General features: G+C 36.3%; 1 protein-coding gene across 1 annotated transcript in view; it reads right to left on the bottom strand.

Annotated features, from left to right (window-relative positions):
- Positions 1–26,369, bottom strand: part of SUGCT (succinyl-CoA:glutarate-CoA transferase) — a 315,155-nt gene that overhangs the window by 260,352 nt on the left and 28,434 nt on the right. Inside the window, exons 7-8 of the mRNA XM_030966674.1 lie at positions 15,899–15,990; positions 8,623–8,766 (exon numbers count right to left, since the gene is read on the bottom strand). Of these exons, the coding sequence (XP_030822534.1) occupies positions 8,623–8,766; positions 15,899–15,990 (236 nt within the window). The remainder of the gene's footprint in view (positions 1–8,622; positions 8,767–15,898; positions 15,991–26,369) is intronic.

The raw sequence follows: 26,369 nt of genomic DNA, 5'->3' as shown, positions 1-26,369 counted from the left end.
CCTAAATGATTCTTTTCTGATGATCTTAAAAGTTCTTTTCCAACCTAAATGATTCTTTTCTAATCTAAAAATAATAGCTATATTTGACGACTAAGAATGGAAACAAGAAAGCATAAAAATATGATAAAGACAAACAGATTTTGCTCATATAAAATTTAATTACCTGTGAAGACAGGCATCAGAATAACTATAGCAATTTTTGTTCTTGTTTGTAGTTGTGTAGTATCCATAGGCTCCAAACTGATTTTATACAAGCTTTGTGAAGGATACTATTTTTTTATTTAACCAGTAATAGGGATTCTTATCCATGGAAAGCTGTCAACATCCAAAACATGCTGTATTAAGGCAGTTTTCACTTTTGATCTTATGATAGGAACAGTGCCATTTACAATGAAAATATGCATATGTCTAACCATTTACATCACTCATCTTTTTGTTCTCCACATTTATCAGCATTAATATTTGCATGGAAAAAAGAAACTTAGGTGTGTTTGTCTACTGACATGGTCATTTTCATCTTATCTGTAGTGAACAAATACAAAAATAAAATATAATAGTTATTTCAATAGCTTGTACTGCAGCAGTACAAACAGGTAGATTTTTAGACTTTTCATTCGATACATAGGGAGGGTCATAAAGAAACAAGTCATGCCTATTTGGTTGTGTGAGAAATGTGCAAATGTTGTCTGCCTATTATCACAGCGAAATCTCCCATTCACTACAGTATTACCTCGGCAGAAAAACAATGGCTTTGGTTCTAACACTGAAAATCTCCATTCATTGTCCATTAAGTACTTAATGGTGCTAATGCACTGCAGAGATGTCACAAGAAACAAATCCATGCAATTGAACGAAATGTTTGAAATAGGATGTTTTACAAGATTATCATTTCTGTGCCTCTGCAGTATTAAGCAATGGCCACAAAGCTCTTTTGAGCATTTTAATGCTGTTCACATTGCAGATGTAGTTAATTTACTAAGCTGTTACACAGCATGCAAGCCAGAGAAATGTGGTCCAAAGTTCTGTTTGACTTGACTACTACCAAAGAGTCTGGAGTCAAAATACAGCACTTCTACATAATGCTTTTAAGTAGTGGCAACATTGTAAATTCTACTCTGAAGAAAAGAAGGAATTTATTATTTAATCAATCTACAAAAATATTTAAGTAGTATCACAAAAAACCAAAAATGTTTTATCACAGAGGAAACTAGAATAAAAATAACTTCAAATCTATTTATTAGAGAAATCTAGTACTACCAAATTCATTCAAAGCAAGGCAAGGAATTTTTACAAATAACTGTACTCTGACTAGACACTCACATTTACGGTCACATTGATCCACACCAGGGTAGCGAGGAAAGGAAAATAACTTGTTAAACCACTCTGAATCCTCTACCATCAATCCTTGTTAACTGGAAAAGTTCCTGCTGCCTGGAAATTAGCAAATGTAAAGGATGTAGCTGAAGGATGATTCAGGGAACTACAGCCCTGTCAGCCTGACCTCAGTTCCAACCAAGGTTATGGAAGAGATCATCCTGATGCCATTACATGGCACATACAGGAGAATCAGGTGATCAAGCCCAGCCAACATGCATTTATGAAAGGCAGGTCCTGCTTGACCAATCTGATCTGATTCTATGAACAAGTGACCCACTGAGTAGATGAGGGAAAAGCAGTGCATGTACTCCGCCTAGACTTCAGTAAAGCACTTGACAGAGTTCCCCACAGCATCCTCCTAGATGAGTGAACACCTCAGTTAATAAAAATCTGGCTGGATGGCCTGGCTTGGAGTGTTATGGTGAATGGAACTAAATCCACCTGGTGATGGGTCACTAGCGGTGTTCCTCAGGGCTCAGTTTTGGGGCTGGTCCCTGTTTAACATCTTTTTTGATGATCTGGGCCGGGAGATTCAGGGCACCCTCAGTAAATTTGCAGAAAACATTGGCTGGGTGGGAGTGTTGATCTGCTCAAGAGTAGGAAGGCTCTGCAGGGAAACTGGGACAGGCTGAGGACATGATGAGGACAAAAGGGAAGTGCTGGGTCCTGCATTCAGGTCCCAGCAAGACCAGGCAGCCCTACAAGCTTGGGGAGCAGCGGCTCAGGAGCTGTTCAGCAGGAAGGGGCTTGGGGTGCTCAGTATGAGCCAGCAGTGTGCCCAGGTGGCCAAGAAGATCAATGGATCCTGGCCTGTATGAAGAACAGTGTGGCCAGCAGGACCAGGGCAGAGATCACCCTCCTGTACTCAGCACTGGTGAGGCCACACCTCGAGTACTGTGTTCAGTTCTGGGCCTCTCACTTTAGAAAGGACATTGACGTCCTGGAGTTTGGCCAATGAAGGGCAACAAGGCTTGTGAAGGGTCTGGAAAACGTGTCTGAAAGGAGGTTGTAGTGAGGTCTGGTCTCTTCTCCTGGGCCTGCAGTGAGAGGACTATAATCTGTAATTTACAGATGAAATGGCCTTAAGCTGAGATAGGGCAGATTCAGATACCAGGAAAAAAAATTTCAGTGTTTGGGTGGTCTGGCATTGGAATAGGTTGCCCAGGGTGAAGTCACCATCCCTGGAGACATCTAAGAGGTGGCTGATCTGAATCATGGGATTTAGTGGTTTAGGGGTTGTAGTGGTAGTTCTGGGTTGACAACTGGACTTCATGGTCTTAAAGGTCTCTTTCAAGCTCGATGATTCTATGACTTTTATACAGTTTAATGGATACTTGCTTTAGAAGTCCTAAACTAGCATCTGAGGACATTTTTTATAGCTTTCACTATAACATAGTCAGTAATAAGTTGTGATTTTTGGCCTAACCACATGTCACTTCTCTAAAGAGTTTGCAATCTAACTGATTAGCCAAAACCAATGCTGAACAGAGAAACAATACTGCTGAATACAAAGAGAAATTCTGGCAGCAGGAAGACCAAAGGAAGTCATTATTTCACATGTGTTTCAGCATCATCCTTTACCTTTTTTAAAATAAATTATACTCTAGAGAGAAATTTTAATAAGAGTTTTCTGAAGTAATCAAACTAAGCAGTGTTGAAACCTTAGCTATAGTTCCATCATCATACCCCAAAGTGCCACACTTGTTAAGGTTTATTAGATTTCCAGAGGTTCAACAGCACATAAAAATCAGCTGTCTTGTTAACTTAAAATTTTCCATGACATAAAAGTAAAACCTCTTCCATCAAGTTACAACCCTATTACTTGTTAGTTACATTAAAAAATGAAGCACAATGTGCTGAAAGGCTCTATCCTAGTTTGATGAACTTATAGAATTACTTCTGAAACTTCTATGAGTTTAGAGGGGCAGGTGAGATTTTGGGGTACACTAAATGTGTTTATTCTGGTACTAGTTGCTTATAACATTCCCCTTTCTTTTCATTTACCCAGGTTATCCTTCTCCTAATACTCAGCATGATTCTGAAATCTGATCTGCTGGTAATAAACATCTTGATTCCATTTCCAAGATTACACCCTTATTTAAAGGTCATCTAAATTAAAAACTCATTAAAGAAATGTCTTCCTTTGTCTTCAAACCTTCAAACTCTCCCCCCTACCCACTCCAGCATCCTTTTTTTTTTTTTTTTTAGTAAAAAAGGGGCATATTTTTTCTATCTCCTTTCTAGTCTTTCTCTAATTAATGACAGAGACAGATCAACATAGGAAAATGAAGCTGAAACTCATTCAGGCTTGGTTTCTCTAGCAGAAGAACAATGGCAGCAAACACAAAAAGACAGAGAATTTACAGTTAGGCAGCATTTAAAGAAGAAATTCCCTAGCAATTTGAAAGGTATTCTGTTTACAGAGTAAAGAAAGCCTCTAAATAAAACCAAGATCCAGTTGGAGGATGTTCTACCAATGACTGCATAACTAATCATTAGAAATCATAACACAAATTCCACAGAGACCAATATTAAATTGAGTTACTGTCATGTGTGTATGGTCTTCTGGTCTATTCAATCAAATTCTGGCTGCTTAAAACCCAGAGGGATAAATTCTGTTCTTAGTTATACAGCTGTCCTTAATGGAAATTGTCAAGAATACAAGCCAAGAAGTGTTTAAAGTGCAGTATATGTTTAAAGAAATGTTCACATTAATTCAGATTTTGTTATTTTTCCATATGAGAGTTATACAGTGAAAAAAAAAGACATCTCCATACAGCACATGCTGAATTTTTTATTATGATGGAGATAAGGAATACTATGTTTTGCAAAGATGATGCTTTATAAGCTTGTAAAAAACTGACTTATTCAAACCATGTCCAAAACCAAGACAACTGTGTAACAGTCCTCATAGCTGGCCTCCAAAATCACCAGAAGCAATAACCTCTAAAAAAGACGATTTTCCTTTTTGTATTTTTGTATTCATTCAACTCATGACTCTCAGCAAGTGGAGAAGCAACAAGATAGCGTCAAGACACCTGAGCAGTATTGAAGTTCCAAGACTGATATTTCCACTCAGCCTTCTATGTCCTATGGGCAGAATGGAACTGTTACTAGTTTCACCTACACTCAATAACTGCAAAAAGACATGCCATGAAAGCCCTGAATAGATAGCACTGAAAGCACCTTAAATAGATAAGCCTTAAACAGAATCATGATGGGAAAATGTGAGGCAGAAACAAAAACTAATAGCTTCTAACCCTCATCATTCTCTCAGTAAACTAGCTGCTGAATTAAGAACAAAAATGAAATAAAGAAAATAATTTACAATAATTTACAATTTTCTAGCTTTTTCTAGAGTCACTTCAACATTTTAAGAAGATATTTGCTATGGCAAATACTAAAACATAGTAATTCGAAGCAGAAAAGTGTCTGATGAACAATCATATTATACAAACAATGTTAACCATATTTTTCTCTCAGTGGAATCTGGAAAAAATATATTCAAAATTGCAGAAATGTTATATGTAATGTATTTCTTGCAGATTTTTAATCCAAATGAAACCAACTTATTACAGTATTTGTTGGAGCCTGGTCGTAATTAAATACAGGAAGGATATTAAAACGTCCAAGAGATTTTTTTAAGCCACAACAGATGAAAAGGCACAATTGCATAATTGGAACCAAATCCAAACTCCACTTCCTTCTTATTTACCAGTATCATCTAAAGGACACTATTTAGATGCTGAAAGATCTGGAGCTTACTACTGTGAATCATCTAAAAGTCAAAAATTTCAAAGGAATTGTATGACACAGGTTAAAAGTTTATAGATGAGAGATATAGAAAGTTTCTGCTCACTACAAAACCACATCCTAAGAGTTACTATATCTCTCGTTCAAAAAAAATGCTAGAATCCTATTTTGTTGTGGGGAAAGAAATTTTTGGTAGTAATAAGTGTTTAAAACACAGAATTTGAAAGAAAGATACGTATTTTAAGATATTCTAAAAATAGTATTTTTTCAGTGTACAGAGTCTCACTATAATTTGGTTCTACACAGATAATATGAAACTAACTTGCAGGTCAGTGAGATAGTTCTTTAAAAAGTTTCAGATCAGCTTTCTTGGCAACTGAATTCGGTTCAATGCTCTTTGTTATTTGCATGTCTGTGCAGGAAATTAGCATCAAAAGCATTTTCCAGCCCTCCCCTCCACAAAAAAAAAATATATAAATTCTCTTGCATTTCTGCAAGGCATGCAGAAAAGTGATAGCACAGACACAGATTTAGATTTAGGACATTTAGACGCTAAGTCTTCTGTATAAAACAAACCAAACCATTTTCAAGATTTTCTAATTACCTGAGTGACTTAACCCCTGGGGTTTTTATTCCTTTGTGACATCGTTAAAGTCATCAACACTGAACAATGAATATGTATTGGCCAGGTTCACAATTTTCAGTTCAGATGAAGGGATGAACAAAAGATCCAACCACACTGCTATATTAGCTCAGTGCATGAAATGCTGGCAAAACCAAGAAGTTTCATACAAGACCCTGCTGTCAAAACACTATAAATAGGACGGTTCAGTACACATAGTAGATTCCTTTTTTTCCTCATTAAAAATTACCACACTTCAGTGAAATTCTTGCTGAAGAAGTTATCAAGATGTCTCTGTTTGACCTCTAGATACTACCATTAATCAACATCAACAAGAACCTAGTAAACTGAAAGTCTAAAACTTTAGGTTCCTTATTTTTTTGGCAGCATCCATGAGAAACTTCAAAAAGTCCTTCTTTGTAAACATTCATCACATGAGGAAAAGCTAGCTTTAGATACCTAGTTGGGAGGTAAAACCAAAACCTTTTTGGAAACATGTATCTTTAAAGACCCTGATCGCATCACGGTAATTGTCTAACTTCATTTAAAAAAACTCATTACCATCAGAAGTAATGCAAGAGTATTTTACTTATTTACATTAATTTTCAGATTTGTACTACTCTTTCTTAGTAGAGACACTCCCCCTAAAGACTTATAAGTAACCAGCAGTCTTACAAAAAGAAAGAAAACAAACCAAGAAACTAGATGTTCTGAGAGAGACTCAGCTGCCACTTATGTTTTTCTTCATTCACTGTAACGCATCTTTTTAATGGGATTAACCACATTTTGTTTGGTTTTTTTTCTTTAGAACCTCATCCATAAATACTTCTTCCAATTTAATAGATGTTCTCATTACAGTCTTGGGCCAACACCCTAAAATTAATTTGGACTGAAGCAACAGGGTCATCTAAAACAAAAGAGCCGTTTTCTGAATAACATCTTTTATCCATATTCTGTTCCAATATACCAAATTATTTGAATTTCATTTACCCAACACTGAAGTAAATAAAAACATTTCTTTTTCAATGAGAGTGTGCATTTATGGAATTACTTCTCAATAACTTTTAAATAACTATAAATTGATAATGAGCAGGGAAGGGGTTACTGTTTAAAAAACCTAAAAAAACAAATAAGCTTTTCCTTGACTATTTAGCACTTCTTCAACTAATCATGTAGAAGACAAACCCCATGTGACGTGCTTTGTTCACCAACATCTATCCAGGTCCTCAATCTCCTCCTTGTGCATGCTAAAGGAGTGGCCTAAAGGATGATGATGTGGAAGTTCAGGTGGAAATTTTGCAATATAAGAACACTTCTGTGCATAGACAAATCTACACTAATCAAGGAAAAATATTATAAAGACAAATAAGGTAAAAAAAATTAGCAAGTTGAAGTTAGAAACACCTAACTTCAACTCTTCTTGCTTTTAGCATTTGATAAAATATTGAATAATAATCAAGAAGACTTCATTTAAAAAAAAGCCAAAAACCAGTGGAACAAGCTATTACATGCACACATCCCTCCCAGAATTACTCTGGAAATCAATAAAAATTATCAAAAGTATTTTTAAAAAATTAGAAATTAAAAATATCAAGGCGCAGCTGCCATAATATATAACACTACAATACCTTAAACATAAAACCCCCCTATATCCATATATTTACAAAATATTTAATAAGCATTTAATACACATTTAAAATATTTTTCTGAACTGCTTTTTCCTAAACATTTTTTCAATACAGATACAACATTTGCAAATATATATAAGTATAATTAAGTTCAGTTCTTACAAACATTTGTTTCGAAATAAATGAGAAGTTCTTTATTGATTTAAGCAAGGATTTCCCCTCCTTTCTGATTTCAGTAGTTATTCAGACAAAAGCAGTAGGCACTAAAACTAGAGCAAACTCAATCATTAGTCTCAATCATTGTTACCATACAATGATATAGGTGTTCAATCTCTTGCTCACACGTGGGCCAACTTTTAGCACAATGGGCACTGTCATTTCTCAACTGTACTGACAGCTATAACGTGAAGAAAAATACAATTAAATAAGGATGAAAACAATGGAGCACTGTAGTTGCTTTAATTAGGACTGCATACAATTTTGACATACATTTTAAAACAAAACCAAAAATTTCTCTGTACCACGTGCCCAGTTGGTACCAGCAAGTACCTACATCAGCAAGACAACATATTATCTGATCATATGCTGCTCATATCAATGCCACTTGCTTTTTAGAAATGATAAATCATTGCACCAGTGGTGTTCAAATATTCAAAGAAGAAAGTTAAAGTTCTCATTATATGTAGTACATGCTATATCTTTCATGAACAAAACCACTTTGCCTTTAATGCCTAGGAAAAATGCTGCATCTTCAACCTTACTTCATTCTTTTAACTCCTGGGGCCAAAAGGCAGACCTCCTGGATTACATTACTTTGAAACGTGGGTGATATTTTAACATTCTGGATGATTTTGCACAAGTTAGTCAGTCACTCTAGAAGTAATGTGACCTAGTGCCAAAGCCTTCCTTTCAACATTGGTTTCACCACTTAGGCTTGTCTGTCTCCAATTACTCACTACAACTGTTACATTCTCAGTGATATTATAAACCTTGATTAACCCGTGCTTTCGCAGAACATGGCAGTCCTTTGCAAAAAGTGAAAACCAAACTTAGTGCAGTAGTAACAATAACCATGTCATATAAAATGGTCCCTACCAGAGTGGCAAGTAAGAGAATGATCACTAATGTCATTATTAGTGTTGTCATTAGTTATACTAACTAATGCACTTTAATTTATATGCAAATGGTATTCTTAGGTTCAAACATCTATACAACAAAAAGCAATTTTTTTACAACTCCTACCTGAGTTGACAGGAGATTGCAGTCAATGTGTAGTCCTTTTCCTGTCTTATACCTCCGAAGTAAACCAGCCATAATTGCTCCATATGTATACAACCCAGTAGCAAGGTCTGTCATTGCTACTCCTGGTCTAACTGGCTCACCATCCTAAAGAAAAAGAAAACACCCCAAAATGAAACAATACAAACAAACAAAACAATAAACAAAGAAAAAATTAAAAGCAGGGAAACAAGCAAAGACAGTACAATTGTGTGGGGCTGGGATCTTATTGGCATGACAGGGACACGGTGGGATGACTCCTGTGACTGGAGTATTGGAATGGAGGGATATAGGCTCTTTAGGAAAGACAGGCAAAGGAGACAAGGAGGCAGTGTTTCCATCTATATCAATGACCAGCTGGAGTTTCACTGGGGGTGGATGAAGAGCTGACTGAGAGCACAGGGAGGGCAATTGCAGCTAACATTATAATCCTGCTACGCACACCCATCCACGGAGACAGAGTGGATGGGGACCTCGACAGACAAATCGCAGTGGCCTCACATTCACAAGTCCTGGTCCTCATGGGGGGCTTCAACTACCCCAATATCTGTTGGAGAGACAACATAGAACCACATGCTGTAGGAAAAGATCACGTTCAAGACCATCTAGGGAACCTGAAGGTGCATAAGCCCATCGGACTTGATGACATACATCTGCAGGACCAAGGGATTTAGCAGTGGGAATCGCTAAGACGCTATCCATCATATTTGAGAAGTCATGGCAGTTCTAGGAAGTTCCCACTGACTGGAAAAAGGGAGATATAACCCCCATATTTTAAAAGGGTCAAAAAGAAGACCCAGGGGACTATGGGCCCACCAGTCTCCTCTTCCTATCCAGCAGGCTTATGGAGCAGATTCTCCTGGATGCTATTCTAAGGGACATGGAAAATAAGCAGAGGATTTGTGACAGCCAACATGGCTTCACTATGAGCAAATTGTGCCTGACAAATTTAGTGGCCTTCTATGATAGGGTTACAGCAGTAGTAGGTCTGGGAAGAGTGACTGATGTCACCTACTTGGTTTTGTGCAAAACCAAGTTGACACAACCATTTGACACCGTCCCACATGACATGCTTGTCTCTAAACCACGCACTTGGTAGATAAGGAATTGGTTGGATGGTTGCACTCAGTTGCAACTAGTACAAGAAATTAGTATCTTTGAGTGACCTGATGTATAAAAAGTACCACTGAAAACCAGGTATTCTTGGAGCATGTACACAAAGGCATGCCACTTTGTGATGCCACATACTGGCATCAAGAAGGATTTATTATGCCACTTTTTGTCCCTAATAACATAATGCTTCAACTCACCAATGCAAAAAGAAAAGAGATAGAGACAAGAGAAGCTAGTGAAGACTGAATTTTATTATGTCCAGAAGCTAAAGGTCTAAACAATTTCTACAGTATGCTAACACAGCTGCCTGTCTGTTTAAAAGTCAGAACCATATTGCTTCATTCTTCTCACTCCCTTTTTTTCTCTTGTCTTCAGTCCCTCACCAAGTGAAAGCTCAGTTTTGTATTTTCCACTATACACACTCCAGGCTTCTAGTAAGAAAACAAACACAAATTTTTGTTTACACATGTAAATATTACACATGCAAATTCATGCAAATTCATGACCTTCTGAGTGAAGGCACTGAAAAGTTGTTTGTTCAAATATCCTTTTTCTGTATGTCATCCCTTTTCTAGCATCAAGGGAAGAATCTTCATGTAACATCATGTGTTTCAGAACTTCTGTAATCACTGGCATGATATATGTCCTCTCTGAAATCAATGGCAAAATGAACTACTAATTTCAGCCCAGCTAGGCTTTTATTGTAGTGCTTCTTCTGAAATATTCTCCATTTCCTAGTCTGAAAAGTTTGAGGTCAGATGATCAGATTATCACAGCAATTCCTTATTTTGAAGTCTTACTTTTTGTTTGTTTGGGATTTTTTTAAAGTTTTTGAATTGCGAAGAAAAATAGCAGTGCAAAGCTAATGAGACTCTTCCAGAGTTCTGGCACCCAAGTAAGTCTACCATAAGACAAAATCATTTCAATTGATAAATAATAAGTGTTTGTCATGAAATTTACTAAAAATTACAAAATCTGTATAAAATATAGAAAAATTGGGAAAAAAATTAGTTACTCTCATCCAAACTACGGTAAGGATTAGTCTGTGACTATCTATAGCCTAGATATCCATAGGATGATACATAAATTACACAATACTAAGGTCAATGCTGCTTTAGGAAGTAGAACTGTTTTGAAGAATCTCTTATTTCTTCCTTCCCCAGATGCTACACTAAGCTACTTCAACTTCCCAATAGAAAACACAACTCAAAGATTCCAGCTATTTACCACTCTCATTGTACCCAACTCTGGGGAAAACCAGGAAAGTTTGTTCTTCACTTTCATATGCACAAGCCTACTGAGAAAACTAATTTGCCCATGAGAAGGTTTATGCTCCTCAGAGCTACCACAAAGAAATAAAATAAAAAATAAAACAACAAAAAAACCCCACACAGCAAAAAGACAAACACACATACAAAAACACCCAACCAAAACCAAAAAAAAAAAACCCTCATATTATCTGCTGCAAGTAATCAGCTTGTTTAAATTGCTCTTTCTTTATTATAGCCACTTCATTACATTCACTGGGTTGAGAAGAAACGAAAAAGACTAGATTTTACAAACAGATGTGCTGCAACATTCTTAGTTTGAAAACACTGCCCACTGTTTTCAGTGTCATTAATTTCACTTTTTAAGGAGAACACTACATTTTGAAGATGAAGAAATTTGGATTATTTTAATAGGTTGTTATATATGAACTCCAGAACATTCCTCATCAAGTACTAAACTATCTAATGTTTAAAAGCAAACACTTCCTTTGCCTCAGTAAAAAGTTCACCTTTATTTCTAAAAATACTTTCACAATTTCTCCTTAGAGAACACTCCTACAAACTACTAGCTCTATACTGCTATGTTATTTTTAACATGTTGGCTTTGTTTTATCCTAACACTCCACAACCTATAATTCTGAACCAGTCCACACAATTTCTAGACATCCTTGGTCTTCCTACCAAGACTCATGATGAGCTGCCATGTCTCACCGTTTAATCAGCTTCAATCAGCTCCTGTGCCATAAACCTGTCTTTTGTAGCAGGACACACAGGTGTAAGTACTGTGGAATGGATTCATTCAGGCTTTATCACTATCCTGCAGAACAAGGGATGTGAAGCTGCTTTATATGAAGGATAAGGCTAAACACACAGAGAAATAACCTGCCTTTGGACAGAGCTGCTGCCAGCACAGCAGTACTTTTGTATAGCTAACATTACACCATTTACCCGGGCAAAGTAAGGATCTATACAGTATCTTTTATTCAAGCAAGTTATTTCAAAAGTGACAAACACTGCCACCCCGGCCAGACAAAAATGATTTTATTGTTCTGGTAGGAAGAGCAAATGTAGCACTAGCCAGGGAGAATGTGTCTTAAGCAAACAAAGCTGCCATCCAGCCTCAAGGGCTGGCTTGAACTCTAAATTAGGTGCAACATCAGGAGTTGCCCTTTCCTCATTTGAAAGGATAAAGATTCATACCAGTTAAGCAGATGATTTGTTTTTAAATCACTGTGCTTTGCTATTGCTCAATCTTATAGTTTAGATTTTTATTCCTAATTTTTGCTGTTTGCTAAATTCCTTACAATTTGTTGACATATTCTCGCCCAGATATAGCCACACCATGTTTTAGAAGCTTCCCTTCCTGAGGTTTTTTTTTGCCCTTTAACATAACTTCCCTTCCCAAATTTACATCAGTAATACAAAAATCATCCATTTAAAATGAAATTTGTTTTGAAATTACATGTTTAAGAAAAGCATTCTAAGTCCAGTAGTTTTACAGATGTGAAATAATTGCTGAAGCTAATATGAACCAGCGATGGTTGTATTTTTCAACAGCTCTCAGCTATATATACCATGTGTATTCTTTTGTAACACTTTGTTTGGTACTAAACTGAAGAATGAATGGCATCTCTGGATTGCAGATTAAATGCTGTCTCATATTCAGTAAAACAAAAATGTTTTTTCCTCAAGAAAGAATACACCATTCTAAAGGTACTTCAAGTATTGAAGTAATTGATGTAATAATCCACTAGGAGATGGAAGGGGATTTGTAACCAAATTGGACTTTATTTAATTAATTTCAAGTTATTGTTTTGATGAGTCACAGAAATTTCAATTAGAATTTCAAATTTCACACGTGTGATAACTTCTAATACACAAGTAATCATGTACACATGTAAGAGCTTGCAGATTACTGTATACAAAACCATGATTTAAAGACACTATTCTACTGTGTTTGGGTTTGTACAATCAGCAAAAACAACACTAGCACAAATGCAGTTGTTTGTGCCAATATTTTTGCAATGTTGCAGAAGTTATAGCTTGATTACAAGGTTCAGAATATCACTCAGAAGCATTTCAAAGTTACTACCATTAAGTGATGCCAGGAAAAAAAAAAGATAAAAAAAGTGCAAGCTGTTCATTTTTTTTTTTTTTTAATAGGCAGGAATATATACTGCTATTGGATTATACATTTTTGTATGTGTCAGATACTGGACAAAATTTTAGTACCCTATTATTAAATTCTTTCTAAGGAACCATAAATATTTATACATTGATGTAAACATGTCTACCTCAACATTCAACACCTCAGTCATGTATGTAGATGCTTTTTTACTGCTTGCTCAGATTCATTCAATTTGTGTGCTGCAACAGCTGATGCCTCTGAGACCTTCCTGCAAGAACATTCAATGGTTTGTATACCAAAGGGATGTTTCCAAAGAGCACTGTTGCACTGATGATGTTTTACTGATTATGTACAGCTCCTGCAATTAAATACAAAACCAACATAATCTGTTATACCTTTTCCTTTTTTTTTCATTTCCAGTTTATGAGTGGCATTTTCTATTTTATTCTAAAAAAAAACCAGACCCTAGTGTACCCATTCAAATGAACTTATTCATTTTAGCACATTAATTCCACGTTATCTAGTCAACAAATAATTTAAGCTTTATTTTAAAAAAACAGCATGAAATTATGTTTCCTATTTTCCTCTTTTTCTTTGGCCACTTTTCTACATGTTGACTGAAACAAGGTGTTCTACTTCTGTTCAGACTTAGTTTTGTGAAATTTTAAACACAATTCTGTCACATGAACATAAATGTTTAAAAAAATGGAAAATTTTGCTATTAATAATACTTCACTTTTGAAGTAACTTCATTTTGAAGTTACTTTCCAACAAGCATATGATTTTACAGCCACTTGGATCCAAGTTTTCACTACAACAACAAAAAGCACATTTGTTTTTTTTTGGAGTAATTGACTACTTACGTCTTTGAAACAATACTGTCCATCTATACATCCAAAAATGGTTTTGAGAAATTGAGGAAATGCTACATAAACAACTTCAAATAAAGAAAAATAAGCAAATGTTTGCCTGCTCATTTTAATCATGCAAAAGAGTGACTAAGTTTGAATGAACTCTTAGAAGCCCCCGGTGAACAGACAAAGCTGTAACTGACAGTGACTAAATGATTCCTACGATTACATTACCTCGCGGCTTGGTGAGGTGATGCTAACATCTGCTTTTCCAGTGTAGACCTTAACACCAACTTTTTATAAAATCTATCTTCATAACAGCCACTGAGGACTATTATTTTCATAATATAACTTGCATGTAATTATTCAGTATACCAGTTATTTATTCTGGCACTCACATATCATTGAAAAGCAGTACAAAAGTCCTGTGTTTTTCAATCTTTCTATCTACCTTTCTTTATTAATGTTGTACTAACAACATCTGCCCCTTTCTAACAGTTTGTATACCCTTCCAATTTTGATTGGTATATTTTGAGGCGTGCGTTGTACTGGAAGTATTAACCTCCATTCTACAGACGCAATGTTAAATTTACTTACACTGCAGTTACTGTGATCAGTCGTTGCTTAGTGCACATGTACATGATATATTTGAAGGGAAATGCCTGTAAGGACAGCACTCAATTTCACGTCTTCTCATGTTCTGAGATGGAACATCCTATGAGTACATACCAGTAACACAGCAGAAATAAACAGCCTCAGGAAACTAGGCACAAGATGTTTCAGCTTACTCAGTCAAAAAATGCTCGATTTTGGCTTTTTTCCCTAATAAAAAGGACAACTCTGGTAACAATACTTGCCAGAAGTACAAACTTCTGATGTTTGCCATTGTTCTCAGTAGAAAACAAGTCTATTGGCAGAATATCAACCCTACAAGAGAGTTGTGTCCAGATCATGTGGTTAGCTTTCAACAACATACTCAAACATGAACAACTGACACTTAGTACAGAAACTTTATGAATTCCTTGTTTATCTAGAACATGCAAGTATTGTACTCACAAGAGCTGCACTACTGCTTCCAGAGTACCAGGAGCACCTCCACACTAGAATGGTATCTGGCATTTATAATGCATAGAACAGACCTGTAACACTACCTCACTCGATAAGGGACATTTCAGGACCACATTCAAGACACTTAATTAAATGCTTTTTGACCAGCGTTTTTCTGAGGTGAGGACACATGTTCTGTGTACCTCTAGAATTCAGATACTAAACTACTGTTATGCTTCCTGCACTGCCACAGCTAACAAAGATCTTGGATGTCAGTGGGAATAGGTAGCACATAAAGCATTTTCAGAAATGCATGGCATCTTTCTGCCTATTTGTAGGCAGAATGATTGAAAAACACCCAGCTTTTGTCAGATATCTTATCTATTTTGTCAGATATTTTATCTAGATAGCTTCACAATTCCCATTTTTACATAGGGAATATCAATATCCAAGCATCAGTGAGACTTCACACCCACAGATATGGTTCTATCATCCAGCTGTCAACAATGTGTCTACTACAGCTCTAGAAGTGACTACAAGTGACCATTAACAGGTTAGCACACATTGCCAATTTATTCACTAGAGATTTAGGATTTTTCTTATTTTCTTTAATTTTCTGTCTCTTGAGCATTTTTCTTTGCAAGCCTGTAGTGACATAGCTGAAGTATACAAGTACTATTATTTTCTTAGATTCCCAGAGATGAGACCTCTTACTGGACTCAGGAGGGTTTACATAAGAGATGTGGTACCAGCAGGCTGACTTGTTCCATGCAGCAGCCAGTTTTGGGACACAGCACAAAGATTCTATGAAATTTGTAAGTTGTGCACTATACCTCATGCCCTGTGATATGCATGAGACCAGAAACAGCAGCAGCAATGGAGTCATATCCACCTCTTTGAACCACTGGACCAGTCTGACCATAACCTAAAAGAAAAAGAGAACAACTAGTAATTCAATCAAGGACAAGTACAACTTAAGCTATTATTGCTCCTCAGCTTTTGTTCACAAGATGTCCAGACTGTACAAACAATGAAAAGTATTGTATTCTCTTTATTCCTTCACATTTCTAAGAGTAAAGTTGGATTTATCCTCTGTGGGTTGAGGATGTGCTTGATCTTAACTCTAGACAGACTTGTATCCCTGCTATGTTTCATTCCTTTTGGATAAAATTTCCTTTGTAATTCACTGTGTCAGCTGAGGTTGGACTCAGATGTTATTTCAGAGAATCTACAGTATCTCTACAGGCCTACAATTGCTGTCCAACAGGGCCCATCTTACCTGTGTTTTCCCCACTCTGCCATAAGGATACCTTGAATACTTCAAACAACACTAAAATCATGACACTATGGCTTTGACACATCACTTGCTCCCCCCTCATTTCTGTTACTTTATTCCATACCTAAACAGAGCTACCTTCAAAATAAGCATTGTTTACAAAGATGGCAAGGCCTTAGCAAGTACATACAATCTGTTTGCCAAGAGTTGGCACCAATGAAGTCCAAAATACTGAACTACCTAAATACAGTTTTGTTCAGCTGTATAATTAACTTAAAACAAACATCTGTAGACAGAAGGATGCTGTCTTACCTCTCTTTGCTATAGTCATCATGTTCTTCCAATAACAACCATAAAATCTTCCAACTGAGGAGATCTTACACAAGCAGCTGAGGGAGGTCACTGGAACCAGTAACCACCATCACAGAGGATAGAAGTCAACAGGGAAGGAGCAACATATTTGATTGATGGTTTCTATTAGTTCTAACAATGGCAGAGCCCTCAATAATCAGATTTAAGTGCAGATTTAAGAGGAAGCACATTCAAAGCTATTTAAGTGCTTTCTTTTCTGATATCTCTAAGAGAAATCCCTCGGAGCAGTTACAAGGTATTTGTGAAAGACAAGATTCCTAATCTAACTTTAGTTTTAAAACAACATTTCTGTCTAATTCTTACCTGTGAGGACAGTATTAGAATTACGTTCTATCAACATACACTGCAAGGTAAAAAATTCCTGAATCACCTAGATTTCTTTCCATAACTTGCCTGGAAAAATCTTCTCTATATTCAGACAGTCTGTTCAGCAGGCATGACAGTCTAAACATTCGCTTTGTGAATTAAAGCACACAATTAAAAATAATTTTTCATCTCATTCATGAGATCCCAAAGAGAACTCATGGTATTTCCTTTCATATTTACATTCTAAAGGTTTACAGCAAAGAACAATGTCTTAAAATGTAAGAGGACTAGCAAATAAAATATACTGGATCCACCCAAAAATGTTCCAAAGAGCTCTAACTAGGCATATACCAATATCTCATTGGAATTAACTGTAGAATTAAAACCAGTCAAGTGTGTGGGGCCACTTCAAAAACAAAATCTTGCTCAATAAAAAAAAGTACGCAAAACAACTTTAATTGAATAGTGAAAAGCATATTGAAGCAAGTGAGAAACTACGTACTGGCCTCAATTACTAACAAAGAAAAGACATCTCAACACATCTACTCACACAAATGTTTTCATAAACAGCAAACATCTGAAAATTAAACATTTAGTATGTAGACAGAACAACTATACAACACTTTGCAATGCTCTTCTGGTAAGGGCAAACATCCATCCCTCAAACACTGAATTCAGGAAAGGTGACAGGCAACAAGATCTGCATTTTTCTAGAGCAGTTTCACAAATAAAATTTTTTAACTCCTTTTCACGCTTTGTAACATCCAAGTTTCAAATTAAAAGATATTATTTAATGACTTTCTGGTTAAGATTAGAACTTGTATGGAGTGTTCAATTAGTCTTCACACATCACAATAGATTAAAAAGAAAAAAATACATAATTCTGCTTTTGATCTGAATTCTGAGTGGACAAAGCTAGTGTGGGGACAAAATCTCCTGTCATTGGAAATGTTTCACCCCAGGAACTATGGATATACAAGATTCCTGGAGGAAAAAGTAGACTTAAGTGAGAAATAGCTATTGCTAAAAATGAAAGATCTCTTTATCCAGACAAAAATCAAAGGCTGAACATTATTTTCATGGTCAATGGACCAACCCAGTGCAGATGTTTTAGAAATAACTAGGAACACAAACACAAAAAGCTTGAAGAGGAGTCCAAAATTACATTCAAAAATATTCAGTCTGGTACACAGATTTTAAATTAACTGTAATATATACACATACATACATTTGTACAAATACATGTGTAGATAGATATACAAATATATAAAATAACTCCCTACAGATATAAATGCCACCTAAAGTTTATGTTTGTCCAAATACTCTGTGTTCTCTCATACTTAATTCAGTGTGAAAAGAACAGATTTGCAATGACACCCTCAAACCTAGATATAGGCTTCTGATGAATAAAATGTAGTTAGTCGTTTAAAGTTTAGAAACAGTGAAAAATACTTTAGGGTAAAGAGATAATCCCAGTTGACTACAGAGAGAATAGTTTTAACAGTTTTAACTCAGAAGGTAAGATAAGGCAGCTGATCACACTCCGGCTCCCCTTTAGTGGAGCTTATCACAGTAAGCTACAGTCAATATTTAAATAGTCTCTACTAGAAAAAGAATTTATTTTAGATCCCTAAGTCCAATGTAGGTATTTTTATTTTGGATAATAGATTTCAGACAGACAATAGAATTTAAATTTTAATTTAATAAAACTAAATGTTTTCTAAATCATTTCAGCTTGTCAGGCAGCTGGCTAGATTCTAAATCTCATGTAAAGCTTTAGATTTTTGTAAAACAGAATCTGCAAATAGCAAAAGAAAGTTGCACCACACTAAACCCCTATTCAACTCCCCAAATCTCCATTCTATACCTTGCAGTAGGAAGATATGATTTCTTCTGATACCTGTCACGTCCTCATGTGTCTAGAATTCAAAATCATTCCAGTATGAGCCGGCATTCTCTATGGCAAAATGTACAGTTTCTCAGTCAAACCAAGTACAAGACAATAACCCCCAGTTAGATCTCCAAGTCCTTCCTAAAAATTGTCATTGTCAAAGCATTATTTAATCTGCATAGCAAGCTTTTGAAATTGCCAGAAACAGAGAATCACACAGAATCACAGAATGGGTGGGGTTTGAAGGGACCACAATGGGTCATCTGGTCCAACCTCCCTGCTCAAGCAGGGTCTTCTCAGAGCACATGGCACAGGATTGTGTTCAGATGGTTTTTGAGTATCTGCAGTGATGGAGACTCAACACTCTTCCTGGGCAATTTTTTCCAGTGCTTGGTCACCAGCACAGGAAAGAACTCACTCCTCATATTGAGGGGAAACTTCCTGTGTATCAACCTCTTCCCATTGCCTTGTATCCTTTTGCTTGGCACCATCAAGAGCCTGGCTTCATCCTCTTGGCACCCTCCCTTGAGGGGCATAGGGACATTGATGAAGACCCTTCTCAGTCTTCTCTTCTTGAGGCTGAAAAGGCCCAGCTCTCTCAGCCCGTCCTTTTGAGGGATATGTTCCAGTCCGTTATTCCTCTCCGTTGACCTCCAATGGACCCACTCCAGGAGCTCCATGTCATTCTTTGTGCTGATGAGCCCAGAACTGGACACAGCACTCCAGATGTGGCCTCACCTGGGCTGAGTAGACAGGCAGGATCACCTCCACCAACCTGCAGGCCATGCTCTTCCTAATGCACCCAAAGAGACCATTGGCTGCCTTGGCCACAGGGGCTCACTGCAGGCTCATGGACAGCTTGTTGTTCACCAGGACCCACAGGTCCTTCTCCACAGAGATGCTTTCCAGCAGTTTGGCCCTCTGACTGCCCCAGTGCAGGGGGTTATTTTTCCCCAGGTGTAGGACTCTGCAATTGCCTTGGTTGAATTTCAGGCACTGCTTTCTGCCCATCTCTGTCTTCCAGTTCTTCTCTTCCATCTCTCTCAAGGCCCTTTTGAAGACCATTTTGAAGCCCTCTGTGGTATCAGCCACTTCTCTGAGCTTTGTGTCACCAGTGAACTTGCTGAGGAGGCATCTGCCCCTTCACCTGAGTCACTGATGAACAAGTAAAACAATCCTGGGCCCAGGACTGAACCTTGGGGACACCGCTTGTGACAGGCCTCCAGTTAGACCCTGTGCCACTGATCACAACCACCAAAGGACTATTTGCTTATTCAGCATAGTCACACCTAAATCCTCCTCTTCTGACCCTGCAGCCAAGTCTATCTTCTACATAAGAAAGTGTAGAACCTTTACTCTTTGAAGCTTTTTCTGAGCAAGAAAAATTAACTGGGTACGAGAAGTATGAAAGAACTGGCACTGGCTACTTTGTGTCAGCTTGAGGGAAAAATGGGCCTTTACTGGAGCCATTTACAAAGCAAACGCCACACCTTTCCACCAGCAATCCTGTACCCTTAGCTCAAACAAGAAGGAAGAAAGAGACTTTTACCAATTGGAAAGTTCTGAAAAACAGAGGATGCTAAATAGAGTCAGTAAATATAAATTTGCAAATGAAAAGTTTTAAAGAATTTTCTTAACCAAGATCTCCACTATCACACTCTATTAGTATGCAGCATTACATAGTGTATGATATTCAAAATGAGACATGCTTAATGTAACATGAAAAAATCATTATCTCGCTGTTCCTGTATCTCTTTTTTTTAAATATTTGGGTAAATATGACAATTAAAGTTTTATAAAATAAGGTGGCTAACATGTAATAGTGCAGCTCACAGCTGTTCTGAAAGGTCTCCAGCAGTTTGATGGCCAAACCTTCGATATGGAGCAACAAGAGAAGACTTAAGGGTCTAAGAATATTTATCTAGCAAAACTGAAAAATAATCATGTCAAGATAAACAGTGAATTATAATAGCACTAAGATAGTCATCACTAGCTAGGGGCATGGCAGAAGTAACTTTATGCCGGACACTATTTGCAGCTGACTGAATATTTGTTTGGTAAAATGAATTGAAGCATACAAATTTCCTGTGAATATTGGCAATATATACACATTGCAATTAAATGTAAGAGCCAAATTGCTGCTATTATCTGATTAAATTACATTGGTATTAATACACCACAATTCCTGGCAAATGGAAAGACTAAAAGTATTTCTTTCTCTCAGATTTTTCTAGTTAAATCAGACACATATATTAAAAAAAAAACCAACCAAAACCAACAAAAACCAGAAAAAAAAAAAACCCAAAAACATTCTACAACAGGAAATAAATCTTAGCTTACCTACTGCTCTGGGGTTGGTGTGACATTGTAACATCTGTCCATGATGAATGAGGCCCATTTATTCTGAAACATGGAAGTTACTTCTAACACAACAAAGCTTATAGTTCTGGGCTTAGTGTGCAGGAGCCATGTGATGGCACTCAAAGTTTGGAACATAGCACAGGAACAATAATAATACTTTCAGGCATCATGTGGGACAAAAGTTTGGGGGAAAAAATAACATGTCATAACAAACTACTATTAATTTATCCACTTTTAAATGGTCAATATATTTATCACATAAGAGAAACATAATTTGCTTTACAATCCGCTCTAAATGATTCTGTTCTGAGAAACAGAAATAAATATTATGAAGCGAGAAAGGTCAGGCTGAAGATTACGAAAAAAAAGTAATAACAGTAAAAGTTGCTGGACTGCACAAAAGTGTTACTGCCCAAATTGCCAAATGTTCAAAAATGTCACACTAAATTTAAAAATGCTAGCAAAAAAAACCCAAACCCAAACATGTTTCCAGAAAGAACTCTGTTAGGAAAACAGACTAATGTGTTCTTACAGGTTTAGCTTTCTAATACCATGTCAGCTACATTTTTGCCAGACGACAGTGGGATTTTTAGACATATTTATGGCAGACATTCTTCATGAACTTTTAGAAACCAGGCAGACCAATTAAACAACTTTGCCCCAGACAAAGTTTCATATGTCTGTAGGTTCTATGCTATCTCAAGATGTGTAGAGAACACACCGTATTTCCTTGCCTAGGAGTTACTGATGATATGATGACAGAATTCCTAACATGTATAAAAAAAATTCATTTTGGCTAGGAGCTGCCTGAAAGCATCTGGGATAAACAGGCATTACTGTGTTGCAATATCACAACTTTAGGAATAATCACTCCAAAAGAAGTATTTTTATGTAGGTTAGTTTAGATTCATTTGGGATTTTTATGAAGATTAATAAAAATGTTTCTCCATTTCTCAGCTTGTTGTGTATTTGATTTGTATTTCATGAAATTTAACAGCTCAGGATAGTGGTGCAAACAATTTGCACCTTCAAAAAAACAACTGAGAAAGAAGTAAATGTCACAAAATTAATAAATGCACAGAAACTGGAAAGGAGGAATGAAAACTCATTCAACACCTGAAATTGCTACTCTCACTTCTTCAATACAATGTGTTTTCAAGCTAATGATGGCATCATAATTAAATCTACAGAACAGCCTGGGTATGATTTTCTGTGTCATAAAAAGAAAGGTCAGCATTTCTCATTATGACCTGTGTTCAAAATATTCGTATCACATGCGCAAGAAAACCAAAAGCCATAATTTCTGCACTTCTTCATGATTTGATAGCATGATAAAACTTTATAAGGCCAAATATAAAACACATTGTACTAAAAGGATAGGAAAAACCAACATGGAGACGTTGTCAACACAGACCAATTCCCTGTAGTTCAATTCCCAGATGACAAATGACATTACAAAGTCAGGCTGTATAAGATATTCTGAGCAAAACATACAAAAATATGTTCAACATAGGCATTTCTACAAATAGGAACTAAACATTGTCACAAATTCAATCCAGATAGATGGCTATCCCTGCTGAATAACAAATTAATGAGAAACACCTTTTGGCTTGTTCTATTGCCAAAAGAAAATATTCAATTAAAGACAGCTTACATCTTTACTTAATAAAGATTAATGAAACAAGCAGAAGAACACAAGCAATTCTCTGCGATGACAAAAGCCGAAGTTTAACAGACGCATTATGAGAAACTTTGCAGTGTCAGAGCTGCCAAATGCGTTAGCAAAACGAATAACGACTTTCGGAAAATGCTTGCCATGTGTTGGTCAGAAGGCAAGGAAGTACAACTTCCTGAATAGGCAGGCTTACAGGAGATCAGAACAGATACAAGAAAGGTGAAGTCAGAGCAAACTGTCAAGAGAGATGAAAGGATGTTAAAAAAAAATAAGCCTTAAGTCAGCAAGCATAAAATCTGACCAATCTGATAAAAACATTTCATTTCCCAATTGATGATTGCAAATTGTACAATAGTTATTGCTTTTACACATGTTGATTTAGACATTCTAACCCTGTCTTTTGAAAGCAATCAGGTGTTACAAGTTGGAAGGCATAGATAAAACAAAATCGTTACATCAAACACAAAACTCTATGATAAGATTTAGCTACTGAAAGACTAGAAGAGGACAAATAACAGCCTCTGCCAGTTGTTCAACTCCATTCAATTTTCATGTAATCTGGGTACCCAGCCTCACACAACTCATATTAGGGCACCAACCACACTTCTGGGACACAGTCACAGACCATTTCAAACAAGACAAGTTTGGTTTTCAAAAGGCTTTTAATCAGCCTGCAAAATTCTCGGCCATATTTTCTAGCTTTATACCATGCCAAATGTAAGTTACAAGAAAGCAGTCCTCCCCTCCATAGCTCAAACCATAATTATTCAAGAGATGCTATCTCTTTTGCTAAGTCAGTGAAAGTTTAAATTGTCACTCTCTGAATTTTAAGGCAGAAGCAGCTTCCCCGTCTGAGTGGGGCCACTCTTCTACATGATCTAAGAAATTAAATGTGTCATGATGACCATCTCAGAAAACAAAGTTTCAACTAAAAGCTTTTAGATGACACTGAGATTAGGTACTCAAACTTTACTTCCCACCTTAAAGGCGGCTGATAGACACCCAAATTCCCCATTGCTATTCTGGGTTTACACAAATATTCCCAGCTGAACACACTTAAAAGTAACAAATCATTCCTTGTTCCATGCTTGGTACAGATACAGCTGATATTAGGATTACAAATATTTATATAGTGAAAGCTAATATTAAAATAGTGAAGTGAATTACTCCCAGCAATGTAGCAATGACATTTCCCCAGAACATCCAGGTTTCAAAATTTGCACAGAAATTAGTTAAATGCTGAGGCAAGCTGTCTGTCCTCTGTGTGTCCTCCCCTACTTTGCTAGGACTGCTCTACCCACTCAACTCTGCCACACTATTATGACTAAGGTAAGGGAGCAAATATTTGTGAGAAATATTTGGCTAATCTGGAAATCAGTCAGGAGTCAACAGAAAGACACCACACTTCAGCTCAACAGATATTAATAATCTTACTACTTCTTATAGTGAAAAAAAAATCATGTAAAATTAAGACGTACCTGCAGAGTGTATTTTCTATTAACATTTATGAAGCTATAGCAAAGCAGTGTAGTGTTAGGATAGCCTCAGAGAAGTCTTCTGATAAGGACATTATCTATGATCCCATGACAGAAATGTAGGATAATTACATAATTATCTCTCATCTGAAACAGGTGATGTACATTCTAAAGTGGATATTACCCAAACAGATACCCATTTGTTGTGACTATACATAGTTATGTTGACAGAAAAATCTGTGCAGCAGTGTGCAGTGAAGGAGCTGACTCTGACCAAGCAGCTCCCCTGGAGATTGCATGTCCATGGCTGATCCTGACCTCTCGCTCTAAGATCAAATACATAGTGCCTCAGAAGTTGGAAAAGCATATTAAATGAACTCAAAATCAGTATGTAATTGTTTTTTTAAACTTTCCAAAATTTTTCTCAAAAATTTTCAAAACAAATCTATAAAGTTTGATTCCCAAAGAGGATTAAGTCATATGGAATGCAACATAGTCTTAGAATCTCAGGCTGTCATTTCAACCCTTTCAATAACTTAATAATAAGTGATATTTTTGAGCCTGATTTTAGTTCCCTTTAGTCTACACACACAAAATATTTAAACAGAGAATATATGATAAAATTTATAGTCTGGAAATAAATATATTTACTCTTTTAAGTTTTAAAATTAAAAGAAGTTCAATTCATTAATGAATTCATTCCCATATATTTTAAGATCATTATTTTAATTTTATAGAAATACAAGAAACTGGCAAACAATCATGTATTATATGTTCGGAGCAGGCACATGATATATAGCACCCCTTCTTATTGTACAAATAATATCATTTTAAATGAATAAGCAACTTGTAGTTGCAGTTCCGTATAATAATTTTGGAAGATGTAGTCTTTTAAAAGGTTACAAAATTTTGGCCTCCTATTTTCCTCTTGAAATGGTTGTCACGTCACTGTAAGACACAATCACAATGGCACTAGGTATCCTTATCCTGACTTTGCAATACCCACAAAGACTCTCCTGGAAAAGAAAGCTATCCTCTCTTTTAGAAAGCTTTTCTAAATGTTTAATAGGAATCCTTTTTTGCAGAAATTTGAACAGTTACTTCTTGTCCTATGTATAACAGATTATTCTTTCCTCTTTACAAGAACTTTTACTTACAAGAAGACTGTTATCCACAAACCTATTCTCATTACATACTTCACAGTAACATTCACTACTTGCTATGTCGAAGTTTTCCCTACAAGACAACTCGCAGATCAATGGATTTAGCTGTTGGCATAAACACTGAGATACAAAATGCTGTTAATGATCAGGTACATGGAAAAGTGCCAGATTCTGACACTATCTAGGTTTCTAAAAATGACAAAAACCATGCTATTTTTCAATCATTTGTGTCTTCTACACCCAAGACTGGTTTTATTTCTGTTTGCTAGCTACTGACAGTGTTTTATTTTATAACAGTATCCTAAAAACACAAGCAATGAAAACCATATGCTTACTTGGAAAACATTTTCAGGTCAACAGCAGCTACTTACAGTCTTCCTACAAATCAAACAACACCCACAGACAATACCGTGAAAGGGCACAACAAAGACACCGGATCTTTTCACCATTTTAATTAGTTATACCTGCTTCTTTGGTGAAATCACAAAGCCTCACCATTTGAAACAATGAAACAAACCAAACAAAGCAAAACTCCTGCAATCTTCATGAACTAAGTCCATCAGGCAAGGAAAAAAGATTAACAGAACAAGATAAAGCAGTTAAGAATGCTATTAGACAGGAGATTCCCTAAAAAATAACTCATTTGGAAACAAGCAGAGAATTTTTTTAGTAATAACAAACAAAATATTTCATGATCTTTTCATGATCAAAGTCTTCTCTTTAGACTATTGCGACTCAAACACAATAAATACTTCTTTACAAAAGCCTGCTGCATGGCTTCTGAA

This window comes from Camarhynchus parvulus, chromosome 2 (genome assembly GCF_901933205.1).
Source record: "Camarhynchus parvulus chromosome 2, STF_HiC, whole genome shotgun sequence".
Lineage (NCBI taxonomy): Eukaryota > Metazoa > Chordata > Aves > Passeriformes > Thraupidae > Camarhynchus > Camarhynchus parvulus.
Note: the sequence above shows the minus strand (reverse complement) of the source record. Positions and strands in the feature narration are given on the sequence as shown.